The following is a 9,769-nucleotide window of genomic DNA, read 5'->3' as shown; positions in this document are numbered from 1 at the left end:
TGAGTGTGTTCATGCACGTGTAAGAGTGAGATCAATTGACTGTGGGGAAACTTCTCCGGCAATGACCTCATTAACTTGGAGTGCAGTAGATTTCTCACCCATCCCGATGGCTTGTAAAGAGAGAATACTTGCTGGAAGTAGGCCTTAAACATAATGCTGATGTAAAAATCAAAAATGCCACCTGGCACAGCAATTAGAAGCATTCAGGGAGCCAAATAGGAGCAAAAATCACAGATTAAATGTGTTCAGGTGAACCTGTCCAATGAAGTAGATAATACTTCTAAAGTTCACGATATCCTCACTGAGGTTTCCCAGATTTCAACAGTAGCCCCAGGCAGCGTGTAAGTTCAGGTTTTGCCTGAAGGTCCAGATGAGCTAAGCTGTTTGACCAGAACTGAGTTGTTCAGCTCAGTGGCTTTGAAAGCTTTAGTTGTAAATAAACAGAAACAAATGACACTCTCCTGCTCTGCAATACAAGATGCCAAAAAGCCCTCTCAATATCTAAAGGAATATAATAAAATACTTGATAAACAACAGTTCCTACTTATCAGATTAAAGTTCAGTTTAAAATATACTGCCTCCGTGGGCAATGTCATTTATGTAGTCTTCTTCAGCCTCTTTGTGTATATTGCATTATTTCTAAGAAAATAAGCTGGTCCCATTAAAATAAATGATGCACAGAATCTAAATTTCGAGCTTCATAAATCTCTGTAACAGCTGATGCAATGAGTCTGTAATTGCTATGATTAGATAAGCTAGAGTGGCTGACAGAGAGAGTGCCAGAGGCATAGAACATATCTCCATAGTTTAAACCCATCAAATGCAAAAAATTTGCTCAGCTATAATGATTTTGTCAACTCATAGTTTTCCTGAGAATCTTGTGATATGTGCTACTTCCCTGAAAATTTCAGCTCCCAGAGACAAGTAGGGTTTTTTGAGAATATCACATTTGTTAAAAATGTACATTATTCATTGTTACATATACCTTGTTGTAAAGAAAAGCTTGAAAAAACCCAAACAGAAGCAAATTAAGAGCATGGGGGTTTGTGGTTTTTTGGTTTTTTTTAAATCTCACGAATTTTGAGTCTTGGCTTATGACTCTCAGAGGCTGCAATAAGAAATATAACATTCAAATGATTAAAGTAATTACACACCTAATTTCCTGAAGACAGTTACATTTGTTGTTATAATTTACAGGCTGTACTGAAAGCATCACGGTGGAACTTCCTGATTAATTGCCTGTAACTACTATGAATCCTCAGTCTATAGAGTACAAAGCATTCTTCCTAGAGAATTATTTATTTGCACTGTGGAGCCACTGTACCAGTTTGGGCTGGAACAGACTTAATTTTCTTCATTGTAGCTGATATGGGGCTATGTTTTGGATTTGTGACCAAACACGGGGATGTTTTAGTTAGGGCTGAACAGTGCTTGCACAGCATCAAGTCCTTTTCTGCTTCTCACACTGCCCCACCAGCAAGCAGGCTGGAATTGTACAAGAAGCTGGGAGAGAATACAGGTAGGACAGCTGATCCCAACTGACCAAAGGGATTTTCCACAACATATGGCATCACGCTCAGCAATATAAAGCTGGAGGAAAAGAGGAAGGAGGGGGAACATTAGGAGTGCTGGTGTTCCTCTTAATATTTCAAACAGATTTTGTAAGTTGAAGTTTGGAGGAAGATCCAGAAAAGTGACAAGGTATGAACAGACAAACAGTATCACACAGTCAGCTGCTGGCAGAACTGGGCACAGAGTTCAGTCCCTGACTGACCAGCACAATCTCAAGATGTGTGGAGATTCTGTCATGACAAAAATGGCTTCAAGAAAATAATCAGAAATTTGCAGTGTGGAAAATAAAACCCTACCCGCTAACAGAGCAATACTGTCTTATACACAGCATGATCCAATGCACAGCTAATACAAGATACACATTTAGTTCTCTGATTATTATTCTAAATCTACAGAGACTGTGTTAAATCCATCTTTTAACAGAACTCTACCACAAGAACTCCATCTTCCCATTCAGTGATAAAAAAAAACTTTAAAACTATTTCTATGTAAAAAATAATTCTTGCTGCATTAACAAAGCCCAGTGTCTCACTATGAAGTTGAGGGAGGCAAGATGGCAGGCCAAAAACTCTTTCAGATGTGACAACAAAATCAATAGCAACAAATGACAAACTTTAATGGCCCAGCAGTGTTTGATTCCAACGTAAAAAGACACACATCAAACCATGACACTGCATTAAGCAAAATCTTTAAGAAAGCTTTAAATGTTCTACCCATAAAAGATTACCAACATCACTCAATGGAAAGATTTCCTATGAATTTCACGAAATTCCTGCATGCAATTTTACTTGCTAAAGCAGTTATGAAAAAATTAAGCAATGCAAACATTGCATAATTTTAGAAAAAAGAAAAGGAGAGATGCAATAAATTGTTCTGCCAACCAAGGATCACAAATTTTGGCAAGACAAGTCTCCCTAGAGCTTATTAACATTTTCTCCTATGAGTGACAGGGAAGGCATAGGGTGAGTACAAACTATTGCCCAATCTATATTAGCTTTTCTTTTTAAAAAAAGAAGAGAACTCTTTGTAGAAATATTTCCTTTGAAGATTATAAGCAGCAGTTTTATTGTTTTCATAAAAGCCTCATTCAGTTCACAGTCTAGCTTTGAATCCTCCACAGTAAAACATAACAAGAACTGCCAGTAGAGCCAGGCTGACAGACAGTATCTTCAGTCCACCTCCTTGTTGCCATGGCAGCTGCAAAGCCATCCACAAGCTGAATGGTGTTTTCACTGGGATCTCAGCAGAAGCGCGTGCTTTCCAGTTTGTGCCATTCTGTGGTTCATGTCTGAACACCTGTGAAGAAATGCATGTATTAAGATTTAAACTATTTTATGTATTTCTGATTGTACATACCAAATACAAATAAAATCTCCTCTTTATATTGAGGTTCAAATTCAAATTTTCAAGACAAATCACAATTCAACCTGTTTTTTTCCATCAGTTTTTCACACAGAAATTTTACCAGTGCTATATTCAATCCTTCTAATGAAATTAACTGCAAAATCAATGAAGCCATTAGCAAGAGAAACAAATCTCCAAACCTCAAAATCATCTAAGAGAAGTATTTGAAGATTATATGTTTGTTTTGCTACTATTTCATTACTCTCCCATTTTAGGCTTCTTCAAAACAAATGTTTAACTGGTGATAAAGAGGACCACAACACAACAATCCTTAGCACAGCAGGGCTCTTCCAAAGCCAATCCTGGTGGGGCAGCTCAGCAGTGCTTGAAAATCCACCCACAGGGCTTTTCCTTTCCTCTGACCCTCAAGAGGCAGCTGAGCTAAAACACTCACCTTCTAGTTCAGCATATTGAATCAGAGTTCCTGCTGTGCCTGCCGTTACCATTCTCAACATGACTGCAAGCATCAAGAGCCCCCAGAACATAAGGACTTATAACTGCAGCACAAGTTACAGATGCTGAGATGCTATTTCAGCTGAAAATTCAAGTGGAAAGAGTAAGAAATGATTCTCTCTTGCAACCTTGTTCAGATCTGTAGGCTAACATTGTTGATACTAAAAAGTAAAAACATCTATTAAAACAGTAATATGGTGACATTTGCAAGAGGCATAAGTGGTAAAGGTGTAATTAAACAAAGGTGTACTGATCTTGGTTCATAATTTCTATTTTCTCCCTCTATTTCAATAATCTCTTAGGAATTCCATGGAGCTCAGCTGGATTTTTAATTGGTTTTAAATTTTTAAGTTAAAAAATGGTTTTTGATTAATCCCTTTTATAGCTTTCCCTTCATATTTCATTTAAAATAAGTCAGGGACCCAGAAAGTACCTATTCTGGGTAATCTTGTATTTCCAAGTAGCTGAAATGGGGTCATATGAAAATACAGACCAGATAATTGACTCCCTCTTTTACCAAGTGTATTTCTGGGCAAACACAAAGAAATTCCAGTGCTCCAAGAAAGCTGCATGCCCATGTAAGTGTGACAACACAATTCAAAATGTCTGTAACTGCGACTTGTTTTCCATTTCAGGAATCAGCTCCATTATAGTAATTGTAGAAAGAAAATAATGATTACTACTGCTTAGGTAAGTAAGCATCAAAAGGGCAAATGACAGCCTTGAGTAATTGCTATTCTAATATATGAGGTATTGTTGATTTAGAACACAATTTACACAGGTAAAGGATTACTGAACAAGTGACCTATGAAATGAGGATGGCTTCTTACATGTGCTGCACCCAGAAGACCATCAACTGGGTAAACAAAAGAGAAGTAAACAGGTAAGCAAATTGGGGTGTAGTTCTCTACAGCATAAGGTACTATAACAACACTACTCAGTCTATATTGTGCAGAGTATGTTAGCTTGATCAAAAACTACAAAACTGCTTCATATTGTTAAGTTATGAATTAAAATCAACTTCTAAGGCATCTGAAATTTTAGTAACTGGCCACACCTGTTTTATCCCTGAAAATCAAAGCTGATTAAACTTTGCCTATAGAATAAACTGGAAACCATACAGTATTAAGGGTTTTTTTATATATGAATCAAAATTAACTTACAATTTATTCTTTTTAGACTTTTAAAAAGCCTTTGTTTTCTTTGCAGGTCTCACAAATCTCTACGAATCTAAGTTGCATAATTTGTAGTCATGACCTGTGTTTACTTCTGTTGTTCACACATTGACACTAAGGCTAGAGTGATTTAAAAGAATAGATAAAGATGTAAAATATCAATACAACTAAAGACTGATTTCTTCTGATATCTAATTTTCACCAATTCATGTCTGACTACAATCAGACTCCTAACTCCTTATTTCTGCATAGCCTGATTATCGGTAAAGTCCTGACTATTTAGTTGTACAAGACGAGATACTATCCCTTAGAAAACAGATAAAAAGGGCCAGTACTTCATAAATGAATTTGTAACTTTCTCAATTCTCCCCGTTCATGTTCAGCCTCAGTTCCCCTACACTTGTCCCTGCAAGACTGGCTGTAATCGGCAAAACACCCCAAACACAAGTTACAACTCTTGAAAAGTTTCAAGGGATTTTTTTCCTCACCTTTACTAACAGTTAAATACATTAGTGTTTGATGCATACATTCATGTCCCTGTGCAGTAGTTTTCAGTAGTGATACCACTGGTTCATCATTTCTGTTTTACAGATATTTGCTTTCCAACACAACCAAATAGTCTCATCTTGTCATGATTTTGATCATGAACGGTCTATGCTGGTTTTTTGTACCATATTTTTTTCTTAAACCTCTATGGCAACATGGAATACATATGCATTAGGTAGTGCTGTATACTGCTAGCAGGACAGAATGGCAAAAGATTTTGGCAAGGTTTATAAAGTTCCAGCAGTGGGTAACACCACTGGCCCCATGGCCAGTTGTCCCAGTGCTATTTCATCTGAGTAAGAAAGCCTGTGAAGTTGTGAGCATCATTTCCTTCCTTATTTTATCATATTCCTCATAAATTAGATGATCATACTGATGCACTACACTCATAATTTAAATTTTCTCTCCATAAATGAGATTTTCTCTTACAGTATTTTACTAATATTGAAACTTAACTGGGTTGGATGTAAAATTCTCACAATTCCACTCTGCTTTTGTTTTCCTTCTATCTTATATTTTGGACTCTGATGCACTTGTTTCTACTGGCAGTCACATTTTCTAAACGGCTCAAAACTTTCAGATTTTTCACAGTATCTTAGATCATACAGGAGACTGTCAAACAAACAAACCCATAAGTTCTTCTTTGAGTAGATGCATACATGAAATACTACTACTACTACCTTGCTAACCCGAACTATTTAAAGATTTTTCTAACAGATTAAACTGTTCTTATAGAGACAAAAAGATCAAAATTTGCAAACTGAAGTGGTTTTTTTAAAAGATATATTTCACAGTTCATTACTTAAAATACTACTGCATTTCTATCTGATAATGTGTATCTTCAGATGACCCTGCCAAATATTTTCTTTCAATAAAACTAATGAATATGTTCATCAGATCCATGTTTTCCAAGAATCATGCTCTAGTTTGCCTCAAAATTCTGCCTTGCAACATTGATGCATGGGTAACACCACCATCTTCCTTGAAAATTTCCATCATTACTGTCACAGAAGAAGCATTTGTAAAATAGGGTACATCTGGTGCCCTGCAACTGAAAGGCTCCTTTAGAAAATGGCAGTCTTTTGTCTCCCCTACAATTTGTACAACAGCTTTTAAAAGCAGGATAATCTCTCAGAGACACCTGCAGGTAGATGCCTCTTCCTTAGAGTTTGTTGTGCAGCTCTGCAAAATACAGCACAAAGCTCTCAATGGGAAAAGGAAGAGCTCTGCTAAGCTTACCACCTTGTCGCTGTCTTAAATTTGAGCTAAGGGCTGAGTGGACAACAGTGAAATGCCTGTCTAGAATATAACCAGTTCCTACTAACATACAAGTATCATATTAACAGCTGTGCTAGTGAAAAACATCATATACAAATTTTTATTTGGGCAAAATGTCCTTCTGTAGGCTCTGTTCAAAGAACTAGTTTTCAAGTAAAGTATACAGCATATATTGTAGTGTACATTGTGTGCACAGGCAAAGAGAGGATAAAGTTGCAGAAACTAAAACTACAATTAGGCCTTCTAGGGTAGACAGACCAAACACAAGAACTTCTTTGGGCTGTCATATGAGCTTCAGAGTTTGCAATACTGTTGTGCTACATTCTGAGATCCTTCCACATACTTTGCTTGAAAAGCTATCCAAAACACCTACAGAAAAGATCTTTCATGTTTTGTGGGGAGAGAAGTTCTCCACAGAAAACAGTTTATCAGAGCTCTTTTATGTGCCTTTGGTCTAAAAGGTAGAGACAAAGATCTCAATTGTTGAACTAGCAGTTACCCTGGTCCACTCTCTGTACTCTCAGTTGTTAGAAGTATTAATTCTAAAAAGGCCCTTATTTGTAACTGTAGATAAGATATTTGCAGTGCATTAGACTTTCAAGGAAATCTTCAAGATATTTCCATAATATTCTGAGCTGATGCAACTAGTGATATTTACTATACACAATCCCTAGTCAATGTGCAAGAGTTCCTTAAGCTGAGCTCAGAAACCACACTTTTGTAGCTGCAAGGCTTGAAAAGACTAGCATAATTATTCAGTTCAGTGAAATTCAGTACTAAATCCAAAGCCTCTTTTACCCAAAAAATATTTGAAGGAAATCCGAAACTAGTCTCCAGAAATATTTGCTTATACTAATTCAGGTCTTGATAGGCCATAAACTTCTTGGCAGACTTGTTAATAGGGAGCATTGCTCTCACTAAAAAGGACTGCAATTAAGCAAAAGATACTCTATAAACCTATATACTATTAATCAAATGAGGGGAGGGAGGGAAATTATCAAACTGAATTGCAAAGACGGACACTTTGAGCTAAGCATCTTGTATTTCCACGGAGGGAGCCTTTCATCTTGTTTTGGCAGCCACAAAGTAAACACAAGACTTTGCTAATAAGGTATAATATAAATTATTAAACCATCTAGTGCATGATCAAATGCATTTCAGATTTTTTTTTTAATAATTCTGCCTTGACGACTGCCAGGAGTAATATATTTTGTGTACTTTTGCACAGACCCATTGATTACTGTCTTTCTGAAGCTCCAGTCCCAGACTTAAACTGCTGTGCACGAAAGAAATATATAATCACATCAAAACCTAAGCTTTGGCACCTGTCGATCACAGCTTAGCTTTTCGTAAGATCTCACTTCATGTTAGTCAACAAAGACATGAGAGCAACTCTTTAGCTCTGAGCTGAGGTTTTAATTGATTCAAAACATTTCTTACATGCAAATTTCTTTTACAGCTCAGGGGCACTTTTAGAGCTGAAGTGTTAGCTAACTGCTGTGAAAAACTACTTGACTGAGCAGATCTTAAGATAAATTAGACTTCCGAATTTTTTAGCCCAACCAAGTACATCTTACACACTTGTACTACTGGGTTTAAAAATACGGACTTTTATATAATCATGCACAACAAGTCTGTGTGACAAATTAAAAGAAAACATGTTAAAATATTCATTACATATCCTACTGCGCCATTTTAAACTCTGGGCTATTGCACTTCAGTGGCATTTTTCAGATTTAAAAAACAAACAGTTTCTGAAGGTCACATAGGTTACATATCCAAAATGCATGTAAATTAAACTTTATTGAAGTTTCAGAAGACACATTTAGTTCTGTAGGTATTAAGAGAGCTCCTTTGATTTATTACTTATGAAATTCTACCAGCCTTATGCAAATGTGGAATGTGGATCTTAAATTAGAAAAACAATGCTATACAAAATATTTTTTCCTAATGGAATTAAAATGGTAATTCCCATAAGAAGCAACCCTGCCACCATGTATTCCAACGAACACACAGTGCCATGTTGTTAAGAGAAAATGCTGTCTGCAGGCATGCTTCTGTCAGATGTTATCAGCTGCTCACCATTCCTAGGAATTCACTGATGCCAAATACAAACGAAGTCTACTTAGTCATTTTAAGAGCTGGAAAACCTTGAAAAAAAAAGGAGCCAAGCACCTTTGCAAAGGGATTTCATATTGTTTCTTCTTTTTGTATGTGTATATACATATGTGTGTGTGATGTATGATTGTATACTTATATATAAAAGTGAGGGGACAGAACTGAGAAGGATAAATTTATTAATTTATTAATAGATTTATTAATTTCTCAGTAAGTGGTCAGAGTCTTAGTAATAATTGGAATTCTTCAACTGTTAACACCACATCAGTACCACTTGTGTAATAGCATCTTGCAAATAGCCGTAGTCACTAAAACTGTCTTGATCCTTGTCATAGGATCCTACAGTAATTCAGGCTGCCTCTGGCCCATCCTCCTGCTCAAAGAAGGGTCAGCTCTGGCTTAGGTTGTTCAGGGATTTAATTAGCTGGGCTTTGAAAACCACCAGGGATTAAGACTCCACAGCCTTCATGGGGAAGACGTTTCTCTTCATGTGTAGTCTGAACTTCTTATTTCAACTTATCCCCACTCTCTCTCATCCTCCCAGGTACACCACTGTGAAACACTTGGCTTGGTCTTCTCAATAACCTTCATATAGACACTAAGGAGGGTTTCTGTTAGGATCTCCTGAAGCCACCCCTTCTCCAGGCTTGAATAGTCCTGGTCCCTCAGGCTCTCCTCACAGGCAAAGTGCTCCAGCCCTTAACCATTTCTGTGCTGACATCCTTAGAGTTACCAATTCTTAATTTATATCAAGATCACTACAAATTATGCAGTCAAGTCAGGTCAGCAATACCCCTAGCAGTGGGACCGTGGGCAAACAGAAACATAAACCACTTTTAATAATGGACGGTTATAGAGATTGATTTGACTTACACTCAGCTGCATCAAATCTGACAGCTTCTTCTAGGTTTGTCAGCCCTTCTGGAGATCATCATTTTTTCCTGCCAAACTAACCTGATTGCCTTCTATGACAAGGTGACCCGCTTACTGGATGAGGGAAAGGCTGTGGATGTAGTCTTCTTGGACTTCAGTAAAGCCTTTGACATAGTTTCTCACAGCATTCTGCTTAGGAAATTGCCCTGTGCAGTGCTACAGACTAGAAGAAGAGTGTCTAGAAAGCTGCCTGGAGGAAAAGGACCTGGAGGTGTTGGTTGACAGCCGACTGTGCATGAGCCAGCAGTGTGCCCAGGTAGCCAAGAAGACCAATGGCATCTTGGCTTGTA

General features: G+C 37.3%; 1 protein-coding gene across 3 annotated transcripts in view; it reads right to left on the bottom strand.

Annotated features, from left to right (window-relative positions):
* Window positions 1–2,607: 2,607 nt before the first annotated feature.
* The window catches only part of CDKAL1 (CDK5 regulatory subunit associated protein 1 like 1), a 409,759-nt gene continuing 402,597 nt past the window's right edge, over window positions 2,608–9,769 (bottom strand). For all 3 annotated transcript variants that reach the window (XM_069853739.1, XM_069853740.1, XM_069853741.1), the window contains one exon: window positions 2,608–2,868. In XM_069853739.1, coding sequence (XP_069709840.1) covers window positions 2,665–2,868 — 204 coding nt within the window. In that variant the 3' untranslated portion in view covers window positions 2,608–2,664. The remainder of the gene's footprint in view (window positions 2,869–9,769) is intronic.

Source organism: Phaenicophaeus curvirostris, chromosome 3 (genome assembly GCF_032191515.1).
Source record: "Phaenicophaeus curvirostris isolate KB17595 chromosome 3, BPBGC_Pcur_1.0, whole genome shotgun sequence".
NCBI lineage: Eukaryota > Metazoa > Chordata > Aves > Cuculiformes > Cuculidae > Phaenicophaeus > Phaenicophaeus curvirostris.
The sequence above is the reverse complement of the archived record's forward strand: the minus strand, read 5'-3'. Positions and strand labels throughout refer to the sequence as shown.